The 21,431-nt window shown below is 36.9% G+C and overlaps 1 protein-coding gene across 1 annotated transcript; it reads right to left on the bottom strand.

Annotated features, from left to right (window-relative positions):
* Positions 1-2,428: 2,428 nt before the first annotated feature.
* Positions 2,429-6,048, bottom strand: LOC117340207 (piggyBac transposable element-derived protein 4-like). The gene is made up of 4 exons (XM_033901962.1): positions 5,853-6,048; positions 5,008-5,315; positions 4,188-4,436; positions 2,429-3,736 (listed from the first exon to the last, which is right to left on the bottom strand). Exons 1-4 carry the CDS (start codon positions 5,942-5,944, stop codon positions 3,123-3,125), a joined length of 1,263 nt encoding a protein of 420 aa, XP_033757853.1. The 5' UTR covers positions 5,945-6,048; the 3' UTR covers positions 2,429-3,122.
* Positions 6,049-21,431: the final 15,383 nt, after the last annotated feature.

Here is a 21,431-nt window from a genome sequence, read left to right on the forward strand (position 1 = left end):
CTCCAGAAAATGCCCAACATGCTGGGTTGAAACTTTTATATTTTGCTTCTCAGATGTTGGTCTTGGCCAGGTGAGATGGAAAGTTGCATATGAGATGTTGGGAATTTATTATGAATTTTAATGTTACAATGAAACATATAGCGAAGCTAATTGTGGTCTTAGTCCATATGTGCAAAATGGCGGATTACTTGTGTGTTTTTCAGATGAGGTGAATCTTCTGCAGTAAAATGCAGGTAATCGTTAACCATTGTGCATATCGGTTGGTCTATTGTTAAAATAGATATATATCTTCATTTTCGCAGCATTATATCTGACTGACAGCTTTCTAACGACTGAAAAATCGGCATGATTTCGTAAACAAACTACGATCTATTGTCTTCACCAAACTTTTACATACGGCCGTTTTGTAGCATTTGGAGGAAAGTAGGATTCTTTATGGTTACACAGCTGGTTGGTTTCCTTAATACATATATTTTTTACTGTGAACAACTTCTTTCAGTGTCTGTGTTTATTCTATATGATAGTTGTTGGTGGTCATGGCGTATTAAATCTGGAAAATAATTACGTATGAGCGACTAGGTTTTGAATTGGACACATGTAGTCAGCACGTGTTTTAGTAACATTCGAAGCATTATACCACAATACCCCGTGTAGTTGTCAGCACATATCAGCATGTTGTATATGCATTTAATGATGAAACACTGTAAAATGTTATTTTAAGATTGTTTAAAAAAAACACACACTAATAATTTTGTAGTATTTAGTACTGTTCAGACAGGTCATTACATATAATAATGTGAAGAATGAAGCAGCACGACGTCAGATTCAATTTCAAGAAATTTAAAATGTTTCTATACTAAGCTGATGTTTACACGTAATATTCATGACTCGTGTGATCAGATTGTCAGTTATTGTGCTGTATATATATATATATATATATACTGTACATGTATTGGTATACAAACTGTCACACAAACAAACAGTATATTTTAAGTTCAATTAAATGCATCGATACATTGAAAGGTCGCACTCAATAATTAGAAAGTTTGTCTGGAATTTTCAAATCCCAAGCTCGCCAGTCTCAAGTGGTCATTGTGTTTCCTTTTCTGTTACAGAAGTTATAGTAGAAGTGTTTTCGGTACACATGCATGAAAAGTACATGTAGGAATACAGTTTTCACTGATAAACCTACAATTTATTTTTTTATGTATCCTTTTCAATTTTATTAATTGTATTGCCGAATATAACGAGTCCAACAATGCCAAGTTTTAGTATTTCCATAAATTCTGCGAGTCCTAGGAAATATTTATGTGTACAAACTACACGACGTGGGACTCTTAGATCTGTCACTCACATTTTGATGTTATTGACTGTTGATAACCCTTTGTCATAATTTGCATTGAGATAGACACAGGTTCGATTCCTGTCAGGGCACGAGTGTCCCAGCAGGAATCGAGAGAAACAAGGATCATCAAATATTAGTCCTTCAACGAAACTTTTTGAATGACCCTATATACATTACCCAGTGAATTAATTCTTGTTTTTAATTTTAATGGATGTGAGGAAAACATCACATTATTGACGACAATAAAAATACCAAAGTATTTGTCAGATCTCGTTTATAATACTACATCATAGTAATGCCGACATCATCCATTCATGTTTATAATGAGAGTTTTCTCTGGTCCAAGCAACACACATAGTTATTTTGACAAAGAGATGTCAATTTAACATCAGACAAGTTATGAGTTTATCAAACCATCAAACATCTGGTATACAGCAGGTGTCAGAGGAAACTCGGATTACAGTCTACAGAATGTAATATACATGTGATTATTTTAATGTCTGGAACTACGATTTCTGGTTTATAGGAAGACTACATGGAGAAAGTGAGATGTAATAGTGACTTTGGGGAAATACCCCAAGTTTCCTCTGACCCCAGCACCAGACATAAGACATTTTGACAAACAAATGTCTACATCAGACATTTTTAGCAGTTTCAAAGTTCCAGTAGTTTTATTTTGAAGTTTCACTTTGTCACTTATAGTTATATTTTATGTTTGCACTTATTGGTTAGTGCAATATCTTGGAAAATCATTTCAAAGTTCATTTTTGCAGAAAATTTGTATTCGCATGACACCCAAGACTGCGAGTTCAATTTCTACCAAGGTGTACGCCAATTTCTGAAAAGAAACCTGGTACAAATGTAAACTGGTCATATTACTAAGTATGGTAGCAACTCCTGGCATGCTTCAGAAGATTTTCCTCCAGAAAATTTAATTTTACTTTCTTCTTGGAACTCGAAACTGGAAGTCATAATTTATATCATCAAATCAAAGCTGTTGATATGATTGTAAATCATTACAACATACACCAATATGTATGTTAACTAAGTCTATGATTACAAAAAAATGACAAAGCCATGGAATAACAGAACAAGCTTTTATATTCAACATGTTTTTGTTAGTATCATTTGATGAATACCACAAATAAACAATCCAAGAATAACATAACAAATAAACAATGCAAATATTCAAAAATGAACCGGATTATTGTGTGCACCTTATCACAGGAGTGTAGCAATATGGCTTTAAATCTAATCTGCACAATTTTTCTAAATCAATTAAAATTTTAATTAAGAAAAATCTTGTCGCTCCGTTTAATTATTTTAATATGTTGCAAAACTCTATTTTAATATGATTTTTCGGAGAAAAAATTCTCTAAAGAATACTTAAATCTAGAGTTAACTTTATAAAATTGAAAATGACTCTGTATACATGTGATGATATAAATCCTTATACGTATTGACCTCAAAGTACATTTAACAATGAAAATTGGCCTAACTTCTGGTTCAAGTGGTATATAATTGCTTGCTCGGTTATTATAATATCCTGTTTATTATAATATTTTTCTTTGGAAAATAGAATATCATAATAAGCGGTCTCCACTGTAACATGAAAATATTCAACTACAGTACAGTTCAAATACTGTACAAGTTATAAATACTGGATATTGTCATTGATATTGAAAATCATGAATGTGACAAATTTCCAACATTTCAAAATAAATTTACAAACAATCTCAATTATATATGATATATATGTAAGTACAGGTCTTGGTGTCTACTCTTCCTGTGTGACAGGGACTAAATCCTTGTGAAATGGTTCAAAGCACAAAACGCACAGGTTTACCCCACATTGTCGGCATCCAAAACTCGATTCCTTCCTGATTTTCACCTTTCCACACTGGCGACACCTGTTCACCTTTACCTTAACTGGCATATGAGAATAGGAAAGACCTGCCACATCATGCTGTATCACACGTCGTCGTTTTCTGACAGAACGTGTATCACCAATTAACTGTTTACATAGCCTTTCTCTGAATTCCAGCTGGGTAAGATGCTTCACTCTGCCAGTTCTGGTTTTCCTCTGGTGACTTGGAGACTCCTTCATAAGAATGAAAGAATTCACAAGGGCTGTATCAAGCAAGAAGAAGAAAACATACTTCCACCATTTGTAGCACTTTCTGGCACAGGTGTACTGCATACGGAGTTGATCAGCTCTATCCACAGCATTCATATTGTCGCCGTACATTTTCACAACAGAAGGGGCCAGTTGAACTCTCTCACTACCATCTTTATTTTTGCGACGCACCTCATGTAGTGTAGTAGGGTCTGCATTTGTCGACAGAAATGTCACTGGCTTGTTGTCAAACCAGACACTGGCCACCAGGTTTCCTGTAAACACAACATACATCATGTAACTTATATAATAGAGGTATATTAGCTTCATCAGCAGATTATCAATAATTATTTTACTATGAAGTGATAAACCAATGTATTAATTACAATTATAATAGACGCAGCCGACATAAATTGCCGCTACATTTATATAGCAGTACATATATTTGAATCAAGTTATTCAAGAATAATTTCAAATAGATTACAGTATGGTTTATGATATGAATGCAACTTGCACAATACAGTAACCTGAGGGATATTGTATTAAATAAAGTTATATTGATAATATATCCCAGTACTGTATAATGTATTTAAATTGTAGGTACTAATTTGCTACATTTTCACAAGTTACTTTACAGACGTAATAGTATTTATTATCCGAGCAAACACAAATTGAATAAGCAATAAGTTGAAACCAATCTGAATATTCCTGGCACTTTATAATTACCTGATTGCAGCATTGTGAAGTCTCCCTTTTTTTTAACATTCTCCTTACTGATACCAGACGGGAACCCCTTTCTATTGATTCGACATGTTCCACATGCATAGAGACCATCCTTTAGCAAGTCAGAAAACAGCTGGGGACTGGAGAAGAAATTGTCAACATATACGTGGCGACTGCTACCAACAATGTCTCTGGTCAGATCGGTCACAACTCGAGCAGCAAGTCCAACTTCTCTCTTGCCTTGTTCATTTCCTGAAAATGGTTGGTAAAATGCCTTTATTGGTACATGTATAATATAATATAAACTTTATTTATTTTACAACAATTGCGAAACAAGTTAATAACTGATATTAATCACTATTGTTGGCCCAGATGGAAGCGCGCGAGGGGTCTTACTGTGGGAGGAAACCGGAGTACCCGGGGAAAACCCACGTGGTCGGGCAGGTGACCCCATACCTTTTCACGTCTGATCTTGGAATCGAACCCCGGCCGCATAGGTGAAAGGCCAGTGTGTTACCACTGAGCCACCCGACCACCATGGTACTTGTACTGTACAATGTATCTAGGTATTATGTTATAACTGACAATGTTCAGTGTTATATAATTTTGGTAAAATAATAAGACTATCAAATTAATTTGCATGATGATCTTGAGTCAATGTATAAGACAATATATGTCAATATGTTTTATTCCTGAATAATTAAGATTTAAGTCATTAAACAATTACAAAATATAGTGAAGTGGAGTTTTATTTATGATGGATGCAACAGAGGCATATCTATTGGACTGGAGCAACATGGAACATCATGCTGAATAAACATACCTGCTCTTCCGGTGTAAATCTGGAGTTTGTCGACATAGCCATTGGTGGAATCCGCCCGCTCCCACACCTTGATCCCAAACTTAACCGGCTTGGCTGGCATATACTGCTTAAAACTAAGCCTCCCCTTGTATGCAATCATAGCCTCATCTATAGCACAGTCCTGGTGTAACGTGTACTGGGATGCTATAGTGCCTTGGATGGTATCTAAGACTGGCCTGACATGATGGAGCTTGTCGTGACCGTCGCTGCCTTTGGGGGGATTTGTCGTGGAGTCATTCAGATGAAAATACTGTGCGAGTTTCTCAAATCTACAAGTCAAGACACCCGAAACTGTAGGACAAACCTTAGAAATGTATTGGTTTAAAAACAAAAGAATAAAAGAAACTACAAAATATATACTATAAATTGATAAATTCACCATTTGTCATCTTGTTCGAAAAAATTATTACAGCAAGTGTTAAATACTTGGTCATTTTCCACATTTAAATCTTTACCCAGCATATAGGCCTATAGATTTTACTTTTATAACTGATTAAATTCACAAAATTAAGTTAAAATTTGAATAAGAATTTTATAACTTTGCTTTAACATTTTAGATGTTTGTTTGTAAACATCCTAGTCAAGAAATAATTACAAGTTGTTTCCACTTCAAGTAGGATAGGCTATTTACCACATAAGTTACATAACTAAATGATTAACTTGAAAAGAAATATGGTCACAATTTCAACCATTAGGGCTCCAATGAAGTTTATATTGCTCATCACTAAAACAAAATACTGTCATACATGTAGAGTCTACATTTGTACTGTACATTTTGTAAATTAAATACAAGTAATTTGATTTACCTGAGTCTGGTCATTATGGTAGGCAAAGATGTTTGAAACATCCAATCAGATGACCAGTACATCTTTGCAGTTGGCAGGTCCAGCAGTGACATAAAAATCACAATCCCCAAGAAGGTCTTGATCTCGGTGGGCGAAGTTGCCTGCCACGAGCTGTCTGCCTTTTCCCGGATCCGCTTAGCAGTAAAGTAACGTTGCTGTTACACCACAAGCTAGTTACCTCGCTGTTGGTCACGCTATCTGGTTTACAGATGGAGGTCGATCTATATCACCACGGGTCGCTGGACAGGTCAGGATACGGTGATGATACAGCAGTCAAATACTTATCCAATAGAATATACTGGCTTAGTGTCCTAGCTAAAAGCCCGGAGCACTAAGATAACTGGCACTACTTACGTAGAGATATACTGACTCCGTTAAAAACGAGAGATGGTCTAACACACGTGTTGTCTGATTGCCGGTCAGGTGTGAAGAGACTGTACACGGGGTAGATCTTAATCTGGCACGGGCCAGTGAACCGTGACGCACTTCCGGCGTAAGTAATCAGGTCAACTCGGCCCGAGACACTACATTCCTCCCAACTTTATAATGAAAGTCCTTTATGGCCGGAGGGTTGGTAATGGTATATACAAAGATCTTCCGTGTTTTGATCAAGTTCCTAAATTTTGACTCTGCACACTAAAAGCGTTGCGATGAAGTCACTTAAGTTACTACTGGGTTGCTTCCTCCAAAAAGGGAAATAGTAGGGATAAAATCCCTTGCAGTCAATCCGGTTACGAGGCGCGGTCGTCCTAAAGGACACCAATCCTGTAAATACATGGATGCAATCCCGACCTCAATGTCTAGAATACAATCCTCGATGATGAGGTACGGGTAGCTATAAAATATAGACGGGTCACTAACCGAAATCACGTAACTCCTACGGGAACTCTCTTAGGGACTGTCCACGGTATCCTGAGGCCGCACTACTTGGTTTAGCACGGGACGGGATAAATCCTCACGACCTGGCTGGACCTTGCAGAGACGCGACCTGACGGTACAGTCTGGCTATCTGGTCGCTGGGATGAGGATACAGCAGGCGATCCAATCAATGGCTCCTCCAACACGGGGGTATCCATGGTATCCACTGGGGGCATGAGCTCAATATCCATCGGGTCATCCCCCAAGAGGTCCAGGTCATCTTCCGATGCTGCAGGGGCCTCAGTGGTAACTGCATCCTCGATCCTGCGCTCCAGATTGGGGTCGGTTGACAGGCGAATGTCACGGTAACAAGCCGTCGACTCTGCAGGTACAGGTCCTACTCTAGGGCGACGACTCAGCGGGGCGACGTGCTGCTCAATCCAGGCGAATGAACGGAGCTGCAGCGAGTCCAAGGTTTCCGCGACCTTCTTCAGCCAACCTTCAAGTTGTCTCCGGTTAGCTCCCTTCTTACCCATCTTACCCTTTGCCAAACTGCACATATCCAAGACGATCTCGTCAAAGCGTTGATCCGACATCATACAGAGGGCCATCCGTTCGATGAATGCAGTAGGGGGCTGAAACAGCTCACCTCGGCGTAAACACGCCGCTGCCTGCTCATCAATGGGCTGAGTGGTCCCTCTGTTTGCCATATCTGTAAATAATCAGAACAGAGCACATGATTACTTATTACAGCAACCCTTACATTTGTATTTGTCAATATCAAGTGCCTCAGTAGCAGTTACTTTGACACAAGATCCATGATACCATTCCTGACAATAATCACATTGTATCATGAACCGGCCTTGCCATGGTTTACGACAAACACAAAAAACTTCTGTACTCTGGTCTGGTAGCTCCGCATCTCCTCCCCCTTTTGTCTTAAAGGTCTGGATCCACGCAGGGATTTTCCTATCTTTACAAGGGGCCATGTTTATGTTTCTAGCCGGAAGCGACGCCATTTTAACCGGAACTGACGCCATTTTGATGAAACAGTAGAGGTTGGATATTTTTTATTCAAAAAATAGGCATACAATAAATACAAAATTCCACCGTAAAAAATACTCCGTATCATAAAATAACACAGGAATATGTGGTGTAGAATAATGTTGTGCAATGAAAATGATACAAATTTAATCCTCGTATTATAAAATAACACACAGGAACGGTATCATGAATCTGTAAACCACGTGACTGCTGGCTGAGGAACAATTCGATAAAATCGTAATTGAAACCACAGAAAAATCAGGAAAACTGCGCGAAAATTGATAAATACAGGACTCAATGAATAAACATTAATTTATCAATTACTAGCCAATACTGCTGACACCATTAAAGTAACGTTGCTGTTACACCACAAGCTAGTTACCTCGCTGTTGGTCACGCTATCTGGTTTACAGATGGAGGTCGATCTATATCACCACGGGTCGCTGGACAGGTCAGGATACGGTGATGATACAGCAGTCAAATACTTATCCAATAGAATATACTGGCTTAGTGTCCTAGCTAAAAGCCCGGAGCACTAAGATAACTGGCACTACTTACGTAGAGATATACTGACTCCGTTAAAAACGAGAGATGGTCTAACACACGTGTTGTCTGATTGCCGGTCAGGTGTGAAGAGACTGTACACGGGGTAGATCTTAATCTGGCACGGGCCAGTGAACCGTGACGCACTTCCGGCGTAAGTAATCAGGTCAACTCGGCCCGAGACACTACAGCAGCATAGGTGTTGGTCTGCTGGGCTAGCTTGTCGTACAAGGATTCAGGGAAAATCAGGTGAAAGAAATCCAGCTCTTTCTTCTCAGCATCCAGTGCGGTAGTAGGGCCAGCTATATCCTCGAAATCCTTCACACGTATAGGTTTCAGATCAGCTGTCCAGCGGCGATCGTTGTGGGCGTGTCCAGCATCTCCACCTCCGCGGTCTACGAGGCCCGCTAGCGGGATGATATCGGCGAGTGGAATGTCATCATCACTCTCAGAGTCCAGCTCAGACAATTCCAGATCGGATCCACCGATATTGTTGTCTAATTCTTGGGTCCCAGCCCCTTCTTCATCGTCTGATTCAGTATCAGCATTCACAGTCAATGCACTCGCCGCCATGTTGTTTACATTGTTGATGACATTCCATAACATTTCCCGGGAAATTCGAACAAATTGGGTCACATGACGAAAATTGTGTACTTTTCGCCTATCAAAATCTTTGTTATGAACCGAGGGATTCATTTTTTTGTGTAAATTTATTGGATAATTCATCTGTCGTCTGCTACAGCCAGCTAATCATAAATTAGATAACATAACATCCCTTGTCGTGTGTATACGACAACGGGGATGAGACGTCACATTTTCCTGTCGTCTGTATACGACAACGGGGACCAGGAAGCACGTTTTTCTGTCGTCTGTACACAGGTCCTAGCCTCGTCTGTCAATACACCCAATGTGGTCTGTATACGACAACGGTACGGAAAGAGTTAAAATAGATCTAACAAAAGCGGATATATCCAATAGTAGTTATTTCCGGTACGAACATGACATTAGTTATCATCAAACTTTGAAGACCCTGGTACCAGTTAAGTATTACTCTGGAGCAGTATAATGGTATTTACAACAACGGTAAGACCTATTCCAAGGTAGAAATTGAAACAGCTTGGTAGATAACAATACTTGATCAGGCCATTATCATGTTAACTCCCAGCAAGTTTCCACTGAAAGGGACAATTTAGTCAAACATGTTTTTTTTTTTTATATTTCAAGCTAAATCGATAAAATGTATATCGCGACAAAGGATCCGCAGTCAATAGTTGCCAATGCCCAGTATGGTCAGTTTATGTTTGAGGAAAGCCCACGCCAAATATAGCGATACTTCAAGTATAATGCAATACATGTTGCGCCCTCGCGAGGGGATACGATCAAAACATAGAGTGACGACACGGTAGATCTGATTTCTACGATGGCCGATAGCGGCCGTACATATAATACACCTATTTATACAAAGGTATGTGCTAAGTGACATGTTTCAATAAGTACATTTAAAACTTTCAAAAAGAAAATAGGTACAGAATGAAAAATGTACAGAATGAATTATGTACCTATAATACTTTCGAAAAGAAAATAAGTAAATAATTGCTTATGTACATAAAACAATCCCGAATGGTCGGCCATCGTAGATAATACGATTTAAGCGCTTGTTTGTCAACCGTGTGTTATCTTACACTTATAGCAGGTGATATAATCACCGACACCCTCGTGGATCAAGTTGATATTGGGTTTGACGAAGCTTAAAATTCCAATGAAAACAATTATCAACCGATCAACACAGCTTGTCATTTGTTGCTGCATTGAATGAAATGTAGCAATGTCCATCTGCAAGGTGAGTAATGCGATTAAATAAACAGATGTGTTTCGATATCACCAATTTTTTCACATTCTTTTTAATTTTATTACAATAACGTTGTTTAGCATGGATTTTATCTCGCAGAAGTTTATTCTGCATTAAATAATGTAACAACCCAGAAGGAATGCACGATTGAATGGCAAGTTCACGCCATGTCTTTTCGACTTCCAACTAGTTAACACAGCTCAAAGCTTCGTTATAATGTAAATCAACAATATTGTCATTAGATAACATCACACAGGCATGCCCTAGCTGATTAGCTCGACCCTCTTTACATCCTGGGTATACGAAAAGTGCAGTCATCCTAGCTTAAATGATATGCGCATAAGAAAGGTACATTTTGTTTTAAATATTCTTCAATAAACTTTTTCTTCAATATATTCGATAAAAATACTGTTGTTTTTTCTTAATCAACTCTGTATCCATTACGAATAAACTTCAGCACCAATGTGTCCATATAGTCTTTGTAGATTTAGTTGTCTTCTTTCCACAGTTTTCCAAAATTTTAAAGAGTTGTGCAAAATGCTCAAATTTTATCTCTCCGCCTCTTTTGAAAGACTACTGTAGCTTTCCTCTGTCAATGATTAAATGTCTTTTTACATAAACGTTGTAGTGTTCAGATTATGAAGAAGTGTAGCGTCTATTTTAATTATAAAAATCTACACCTCGTTTAATAAAAAAGATAGTTTTTCGACTTTTTCAAATTTTCCATGTCGATGATACCTAGATATTCCCGTGATTCAAGGATCACTCCACCCATATAACACTTAACTTGGTCAATAACTATATTGTCGTATTTGACGTGGCCGTTCTTTAAAAGTGTTCAAACGGCTGACAACTTGAAGAATCGAGGAATATTGAGGAGTAAACGTTTTTTTTTAACAAGTCTCCAGACAGTCTTCTAACCTTCTCTGATTGACATATGTAGTTGATTTTAACTTTCTTTATGATGACTTGATCAGTATTATCCAACCGACAGACAATTTTATTTGCAGAGACTTGTGATAAAGTAAAATATCTTTACTTGCTACGAATTCTATTTGAGACTGAGCCATAATATTTAGGTATCCTTATTTATTATTGGTGTCCTTATTTATAGCATACTATACGTGATCCTTATTTCTTAACAGCATGATATCATTTAAATATAGAGCAGGTGAAATAAATAGGTAGACTACAAAGGTTTAAGGTCAGGATTTCTCAAAACCTCACTAGATCCTCATCAAATCCTCAGATTTAACCAGTCCTCCAAGTACAAAAAGTAGAGCTTTAAGAAGGCTTCCAAAGAGTTTTATATATTGACACATAGGCATGAAATTTGGGACTGTCAAAGGTGGGCATCGGGTGTTTGTTTTCACTGCCATGTATATGATTTAACTAATTAAAATGCTATTTTGCATCTTGTCCTTTGATCCTTTCACACTTTACCCGTGCATAATGACCACAAAATTCTAATCAGGCACTATCGTGCTGAAATTGATCAATTGATATTGTGATGAATGTGATGGTAATATGTTATATATTTTCGTAACACACCTTATACTTAAACGTTTTATTTAAGAAGTGGTAAATTGTGACCGGCAACCCTTTTACCATTAACATTTAACTTCATTAATCACTCCACTTTAGATGAAGCAGTTACTTTTGTGGTACTATAAGACTGTAACTTTTACACTTTAGCTTTTGTATCAGTAACCAGAGACCGATGGCAACCTGAATCTCATCGGGAAATGATATATTGAAGTGGACAAATATTTTGCAATTTGAAAAGAAATCGAGTGTAAAATTGTGTGCTGCTTTAGAATGAATAGCAATTACACTCTTACAGTCAATGAAGAAAAGTTATGGTTGGTTGACTCTGCCCTATTACAATTTCATTTAAGATCGCTATCTGTATAACCGTGGCTAATTCGGAGGTATTTTATGGTATGGTCTTCTCCCGGTCTATCATGACGAAACTTAAACAGATGTATTGTCTCACTCTGTCCCCTTTCAGTGCTGATTTTAATGTAGGGGTACAATTTATATAGTGTGCACTTCCACCAGGTAGGTTAGTAGTAATGGCAAAGGATTTGTCTCCCCTTAACTGGACATAATACATGCGTGCCTCCTTTATAATCACTGTCCAACCATTTGATTTGCTATCAACAATTTGTTTGCTGATGTAATGCCTCATTTTTTGATAAAGGTAGAACAAAGAATATATTATTTGTTTGGCCTTTTACCTTTATTCATATATTAGTAATACACTCTGAGGAAATGTTAATCTATTACACAAATCATGATATGGAATATTGCCTCTTTCAAACACATTCTATTCCGTACTGTATATACAAGTGGAAACAGCTGAATACCTTCACTTCTTTTATCCCAAATGAAAATATACACATAAATAAGTTAATTGCAGCATTTTAATAATTTATTATATACTTCTTTTTGAATCCTTCTGTGAATATACCTAAGAAAGCGTTGATAAATCCTACTTTTCCTATTTTTTTGTTTATCAATCAATAATATTTTTTAAATGACATATTGTTTTGATTTTGTTAAATAATTTTCATTCTGAACATTATCATATTTCTTTTGAATTAATTCTAATGAGCATATTTAACCTGAAAATATATTACAATGACATTTTAAGATGCTACATAATCAACAAATATAAACAATTTTCGACCGAAAACAAGAATACGCTGTATTTTTAAATGTTTCAAAAATGTCATCGAATTTCCAGCTTTCAAGAGATTTTAACTTTTCGATTTAAAACCTAAAAATGATTAGTTATTTTTCGGTGAAATTCTACTTTCCTTAACCTCTATGTTGTGTATATAGCTTTTGGTCTTTAAGGGATCAACATTATCACGACGCTAATTTGTCACCTTTTTAATGTCACCTTTTTAATGTCATCCTTTTTAATGTCATTTTGTGAGTTTTGGTGGGCAACACTATATACGTATATACGTCGGCGATGTAGCGTCTGTAAGTAAATGTTCCCGTGTATTTTATGTTGTGAAGTTGAATTTACTTTTGTTTTGATCAGAAATAAGTTAACAGATCAAAATACTGGACTTAAAAAATAATACTGTGTCGTTAAATGATGTAAATGGCACGCTATCAGGCAAGTACTGCTTAAATGGCAAATGGTATACTTATATTTACACTACACACATACATGTCTACACTCATATATACATCAAACCGTTCTACATTGATATGTACAATATTAGATATATAATCGTTGATGATAAATAAAATATTAGATAAAATGTGTATAACTTAACATGATGGTAATGATTTGTGAATATCGGATGAAAAGAAATTGATGTACTTCTTTTTAGAGCCGAATAGCAATTAGTCCATTCGAGTATCCTGAATAAAAACGAGAAGACATTGACTGAACCCTAACCCTCCCTATGATAACAAAAAATATTTTCTATTGTCGGTCAGATATCAAGGTTATTAAGGATGGTTTGAGACATAATGATTTAGTTATTTTGATTTTATATTAAAGTCTACTTTATCAGAATATCAATAAAAATAACATTTCAAACTCAAGACTGATAATCAGGATATGAGATACAGAATCATTCCAAAATGTTTGCACATTCTGGTTTGAAAGGAAGAAAGCGTTTGACTGTGAATAATATTGTAACGAAACCGGGTTTCTGTGTATAATGTGTATATTATGACTATTATCTGATATTTCCAATCTTTGTCTTGATGGAGATGCTCCGCTTGAAACCCTGTTCCATGTGGGTCAAGTCTGACCAGGACTGCCGTGGTATCAAACCACCTCCAACAACCAAGTGATGATCTCTGATCCAATATATCGTTACCGGATTTTTGACTAAGAGTCGGTATCCATCTCAAATCGCTGTATTCGAAATACTAACTATGAACAAATGACTAGAAGTCCAGAAGTAAATTGAAAATCTATAATTTTATATAGCATCATCAACATAACAATAACAAGTGATATTTACACATAACCGATTGGAATAAATAGAGGTTATTATTACAATGGACAATACTTTACTTCCACTGGAACTTGCATTCACACTTAATTACTGAACGACTCCCTCTCTGTCTTCATTAATATGAAAGATTGATATAAGAAACTCTGATGATTTATCAACTGAACTAAAACATAGATCACAGCCAGTCAAAATACTTGAGTTCTCAAATTTGATGACATATATCCAGACTTAACACTAAATTAACAGCTCAGTATACCACTAATTCAATCTATAGAAGAGTTAAATACTCAAATTCCAATACTTCAATAGTTTACCATTAATATCTGATACTTTAATAATAGGTATAAATTATATCTATATGAATAAACTCAAACTTTGCGACTTTATCATCAGACAGCGAATCCAGTCAAATAACTCAGTGAGTTTTAATTATATTAAGATAATGGATGTTTAGATACCAGTATAACACCTCTTCCACAAAGAGTCTCCACTCTCTTGCAGGCAATGAATATTTAGGTATGTATACCAGTAAAAATCCTAAATGACTATTACTATTAAGATAGTAATTAATAGTAATTCAGCCACACAATATAATAATCTGTTAAATAATTACACCAATACCACACCTCTTCCACATAGAGTATAACTCTTGTAGGCAACCAACTTTTAGGTTTGTGTACCAGTATAAAGATCCACAGATTATCTCAATGAATATACTATTTATTTATATAGAGTGTTTACTCTATATAGACTAAAACACTATTATTCAAATACATAAGTATTATCTGACTGTAACAATATAATCCGCTGTGTGATAAGTTCGCACGAGTTATCTCCCCTATCTATACTAACATTGCATCTATTCCGATTGCGATATGAGTTTGGATCGATGTTCACCCAATGCCAACGGGCCAGAAACTGACGAAATGCGTGGCATGCCGCCCTTTTATAGACTTTGGTCCTCATCTCGTGAGGGCTTCCTCACCAGATGAAGACAATTCCTCAAAATATGAGGAAAATCCCCATATATGGAAAACGTGACCCCAAAGTTCAGGGTCAACGCTCATTTTCACTACAACATAATCGCTACGTCTAGACGATTCCTTCCGCGAAATAGTGCGGGAAATATTTGATAAAAATACAGGTTTTTAATAATTACTATACATCTAAAATGTTATAACAACCTTCCGTATTACAAGCCAAAGTTAAGTTTAAATAAGTAATAACAGAAGTATGCGATTTACGCAGTACACCTCGAAAATAGTGCTACATGACGTCTGCATAGGTCGCCATGTTGAGCGAGGGACCGGGATGAAATGGGAAAGTCAAACCCTGAATTCAGGCGTTTACAGCCCGTAAGTAATAAAAATATCACATCGTACATAACCCATGATGTCCCTGGTTTTACACATTAGGTTAATTATTCTTGAAAATAACTATAACATGAACTGCCTTACCTGGCGTCTATCGCAACGGATTTTATAGCTGTCAAACAGAGTACAAGATGGCGCCTGGGCCGAAGTAGTTTTCAGACCCATAGACGAAGAAAATTCCTTAAACATCCAAAAGTGAACCAATTACGCTAATTTTACATTCTATGACTTACTATATAATTCTAATATTTTCCTATTTAATCTAACGTCATAATTCCTCGTATTTATATTGAAATACTCGATCTAACCCAGCCGATACAAAACGTAAACAAAGATCAGCTGTTTACATGGTTCGTCGAGTTCTATATAGATATCAAAACACACACACACTGTTTGGCACTTCTTGACCCTACAAGTAACAAGCATTGTCCAAAATACACAGATATCATATAGAGTTATTATTTATGCTAAAACTTCATTTGAAAACATTGCAAAAATATGAGTCAAATGATATCTCCACAACACACAAAGTGCTGAATCAAATTGCATATTATTATTATTGAAATATAATTTCACCCCCCTTCCAGGTTCGTTACAATATATACTTATCGTTTACATAGACATATTAATTGCAAAAATGATATTTCACCATCTATATAAATAATATATTATACAATTCAAATACATTGTAAAGTTCAAATAAATTCAATACTTAGTTCGGTATTCATATCACAGAAATATATGTCGTCACAACCTCACATTACGAGAAAACATTTAAAAAAAATTTTGATACACAGGTTGATATAAAAACTTTACCACACATTGCGCCGCACCACTCTCATAAAATGTATCAGTTTATCTTTATATTCCGCTGGTACATACAGCAGACTATATTTGAAATTAATATATAAACATGGTTATTTTCGCAGGGGTAATTTTCGTTATCGACCCACCTTCGTTTGTAGTTCCAGATTACGCAAATTGATATCAAAAGAATACGCACGGGGATTTTTTTCTCGATCAAAAAGACTGATACGTGTAAGATCCCCCTCGCCTAAATTTCCACGTCTACAGTATACTATTACTTATAAAACATTAGGAAGATAGGCCACAATTTAACATTCAGCAAATTTTAACATAAAATTATTAAATATAAAGATTATATTTATAATCATAATCGTAATCAAAATCTGTGCGAAGATATATTTATAAAGACATGTGTTTCATTCATCTTACCCGTTCATTGATAGATGTTTGCCAAGGAATGTTCCACGAAATTATCCTCTCGCTGACCCTTTCCGAACGGGACAAGTATGACTCATAAGCTACGCGATAACAAAAATATAGAATAATGTAGTAAGTAGGGTAGAGTTCCGAAAGTATGACTTCGCTATTTTGAGAGAGAAAAAAAAAAACCATTCGATTAATTTGACGTGACCTTAATCATTTCTTTCGCATGTTTTACTTCCGATTTTCAATTAATAACAACTATGAAGTTTGAAGTAAGAGATAGCCTGTTTTTATATGTAGAATTATAAAAGTTATATTCTAAAAGTTGTCTATAGTGGTATAGACCTTCACCATGTTAATTCCTTTTTATTTCAAATAATCATTAGTAAGCAATTTAGAGAACTCTTTCGATATTGTGTGATCGGACTCAGAAATTTTGTAAAAGGCACCTTCGGCAATTTAAGCGTCAGATTAATATTATCACGGAAGAACTTTGAAATAAAAATGAAATTTTCTTCTATGCAGATTCTCCCTTAAACATTTTCCCCAATTATATCCTTGTCTCGGACATCCCCAATACTGATAAAGGACACGCGGGTATTTGAATCATATCACGAATACATCGATATGACACAAATATATGTCTTGGAAGGCATTCTCTCTCTGAACATGCACCGTCTTATACTTTCATATCAGACTTAAATCAATTTGTCAATAAAATCATTTAGTTTTTGAACTGGTCTCCCAGGAGGACATTTGTATCCGTAGCTGCGTCCTTTTCCGGTTGGTTGTCGTCCAGGTTTATTTGAGGCGAATTGTCTTTAGATTTCCCAGGGTTCTCCATTCCTTCGCCAGACTGTCATTCTTGCTGTCTCTTCTTCTTTCTTTTCTTCCGTCGCTCTTTCCTCCATTTGACCTCCCCGTTATAACCAGTCGCGTGTGGCGGAAGTACATTAGGAAGCCTTCGACGACTTGACCGGAAACCAGTCTCCCGATACACGGACCTGAGTAATAATTGGTATGCAAATAGAATGAATATGCAGTATGAGTTTGCAACAATACCAGTATAAGCAGAAGATACTGATATACATGTAAAAACCTCGCATACGTGTTATCCATATTTCTGATCCTGAAGTCTTAAATTGTAATAAACATAATGTTGGAGGCAGTGTCTATGTGACAAAAACTTGAAAAAACTATAAAAAAATTGTCTTGCAAATTATTCTATATGAACCATTTCACCTTTTTTCATTAAAAACTTTTTTTTTTATAATTATATTTCTCCGATGCTTTTTGTAACAAATATATGTGTATACTAAACATATCGAAACTCACATATCATCCAATTCGCTTCCGGGTGCTGGTAAGTAGTATGTGTCGTAATTTTCATAAACGCCTCTGTGTGAAGCAAAAACATAGATATAGTTCTACAATTTATATCCTGGTTACATTAAGTTTTTGTAGCAACATATATTTACATATGGGTAAGTAGATATTGCTTATGTGGGAGGGGCGTGTGTTAAACTATTTTAATCCAATGAAAAACAAGTAAGGTCAGACCTCTGCAGTACTATACTATAAATCGCCTCCTATACTCAATGTGCAGATGCCTACAGCTCAGGATTTTTGGGGGAAACAGTACCATACGAAAAATGCACCATTGTACCTCATACCCCTGTTGCATAATCGTAGGTGACCCCTATATTAAGGATCTTATATCTTTTCTCCTTTACTAACAACCTTATTCTTCCTAATGTCTCAGATGAGATACTGCTTCTTTTTTTACCGTTGTTGGAGTGCTCGCCCCTATGAGGAATGTTCTGGGTTCTGTCACCTGACCAAGACATACAAGCTTTATGATATTTGCTGATCCCGCTTGGCGATCAGCATTTTGGGAGTGAGACGACTGGCTTGCGCGCTGTCAGAATAATGTGACCTTTCAAATGTATACTTCTGAATGTCTTTGGCAGTGTTTTTTATTCTTCAATAGGGTAATACTACACAGCCGGCATCAATTCCACACTATGAGACAGAACCTCGCACGCACGCACGCGCGCAACGTCCGTGCCTAAATGATTATAACTGTTAATAGGACGTTTAACAAATACAACTTAACTATACCGACTTCTATGAGGATACGCTATACACGTCACGCACTACAATCCACGTGTATATGAATACAGAGATCGTATTGATCAGTTCGATTTGTCTTTTACTTGGAATCACGAATTGATAACCCCTCCCAATTCTTCAGTGCTATCTTGAAGTCATACCAAACGAATGGAATATAACGGGGATTAAACAAATATTTCAGTGTTTGTGACGGGATGTGCTGATACGCAGAGGTCCAACTCCCTAAATATCCAATTCCAACACCTCATAACGCAGTGTTAATCAGCGAATTCAACAATACAGTACAGAATATCGGCTCTTTCATTTTAAATAATGGGAACACAGAACCAAAATATTTCCTCAAAGCAGCAACTACTCAGCTAAAGGTCTAAAGTGAAGCAGAGTCAAGAGAAACATCAGGAAGAAAAAAGATGTTTGGAAAGAAGAGCGACCATAAGATTAATAAAAGCGCCTTTAACTAATCATAGGCCCTACCCAAAGGACGATGATTGGGTCCTAATTTATCAAAGACGCAAAAGCTATATTTTTGCTATTACTATCTAAATATCTGAACCTTGATCATAGCTTTTTGCTATTACTATGTGTATAAATATATACATGTATATGTTAATCTTAATCGTGAACCATAGCGACTTCAAAACTCAATTTCATGCTCATTTTGCATTATTACTAGTTTAGTTTGTGTAGGAGTACTCACCTTTGACTATAGTCGCGTTCAATGTAGGCAATATCCCTAAAAGAAACGAAAACAATTATGGAATTATTTGAATGAACAATTTACCGTTGGTCACGTCTTATTGGACTCTATCGATCAATTAATCTAGGAGACACCTTCTATAGTAGCAGAACATGTAACATATTTGACCCGTTTAATATAAGCTTGCATCTTAACTATCTAAGAGATCTTTCCTTTACTACACGACATGTTAAGTGATAGCCACAAATGCGACGTATCTCACTGGCGGAGACGTCGCCGCTATTGCCGCGCCTGTGCGGCGACTCGGGAGAAAAAAAATGTCGTGCACTCTCACCAAGACGACACCAAGGCGACTTCCGAGAAGTTGACGATCAAGTGCACGAAAAGTCGCCGGGATGTCGCGGAAACGTCGCTGAGACGTCTCCTTAGTCGCGGCAGTATCGGCGATGTGAGCTTGGGGTGTGTCACGTGGTCTCTGAAATACGTCAAGCAGCGTCGCGGAGACGTCGCGAAGACATCTCGGCAACGTCGCCGCAACGTCCCCTCAGTCTTATTAGTCTTTATTAGGTCTCGGAGACGTCGCGAAAACGTCTCTCTAGTCGCGGACAAAATTAATCTCCATCAGTTGCGGCGACGTTGCAGGGACGTCTCGGAGACGTCGCCAAGACTTGCTGGAGACCTACTGGAGACTCAAAAAAGTCTCCTAAAAAATCGAACATGTTCGATTATCCCGCGACACCATGGAGACTCTGTTAGTCTCCAGGAGACATCGCAGCGACGACTCCGCGACTAGCGGAGACTCTAGTCGCCAGTAGGTCGCCAGTTAGTCTCCAGGCCAGTGAGATACGCCTTTATGATAAGTGGTTGAGTGAACCAATAAATTAAACATGTCTCCTTTGTGTTTGAAGTTGTCTTTTGGGCAGTTAAGGATGTAATGATTATAATTGTACATGCTCTTAGTCTATCTTGAGTTTGGTCGCCCTCTACTTATCAATGGTCTAAACCCGAACCTATATTCCAGTTCAGATTTTTTTTTTATTTATGTTTATTTGGAATTGGAATAATGACTTTTTATGTCGATATTTCTTGATTTTTATATTTCTAACGAACGTTGATGTCGTGACGTACCTTGGAAAGTGATGCTGGTCTTGGTACGAATGACGGGATGGTGCAAACAGAAGAGCGGGGTCCTTCGCTCTCGGGTAGAGGGTTGATCGCTTGTCGTCAGCGTCAGGAGCCACAGAACTAGGTTTGTGTTTGGGTTTCGTCTTCTTGACGGTACGCTTTACCTTTTCGTCTGTCGTTTTGTCTGTATTTCAAATTATTGTAGAAGTCATATCAATTTAGCGATAGTTAAGAAATGCAAGTTTACGTGACACGGGATAAAAGCATTCACTAATTGAAAACTTAGCAAGACTTTTTGATAGATCAAACTGTTATACAGATTACACGCCACATGAGTGAGCAAAATATACACATACATTAACTACTATCAAACTATAGCTCGGTAGAGACAGGCCAGTGTCTATTAAAATGGTAAGTTACATGTAACTCTCGCTTGACGCTCAGACTTTTGGTAGTGGAGCGACTGGTTTGTCCAAAATCAGTATAATATGACCAGGTGGGATGTACTACTGGATGTCTTTGACAGTATGCTTCACTGGGATAGCACTATAAAGCCGACATTATTTTCGCATTATCACAGGGAGACAATGTCCTTAAGTGGTCATACAAAATCAACTCACAACTACACAAGGCAGATCGTTGTGTAGTTAGTAGGAAATTACCATCTTTGTTTTTATATAATATATTAGAATAATA

This window comes from Pecten maximus, chromosome 13, assembly GCF_902652985.1.
Source record: "Pecten maximus chromosome 13, xPecMax1.1, whole genome shotgun sequence".
NCBI classification, from domain to species: domain Eukaryota; kingdom Metazoa; phylum Mollusca; class Bivalvia; order Pectinida; family Pectinidae; genus Pecten; species Pecten maximus.

Coding starts and splice junctions, on each gene's coding strand:
- LOC117340207 (XM_033901962.1), bottom strand. CDS start 5,944: ATGTCACTGCTGGACCTGCCAACTGCAAAGATGTACTGGTCATCTGAT. Junction 5,316..5,852: donor ACCATAATGACCAGACTCAG/GTAAATCAAATT, acceptor CTTGACTTGTAG/ATTTGAGAAACTCGCACAGT. Junction 3,737..4,187: donor CTTCACAATGCTGCAATCAG/GTAATTATAAAG, acceptor TTGTGTTTACAG/GAAACCTGGTGGCCAGTGTC.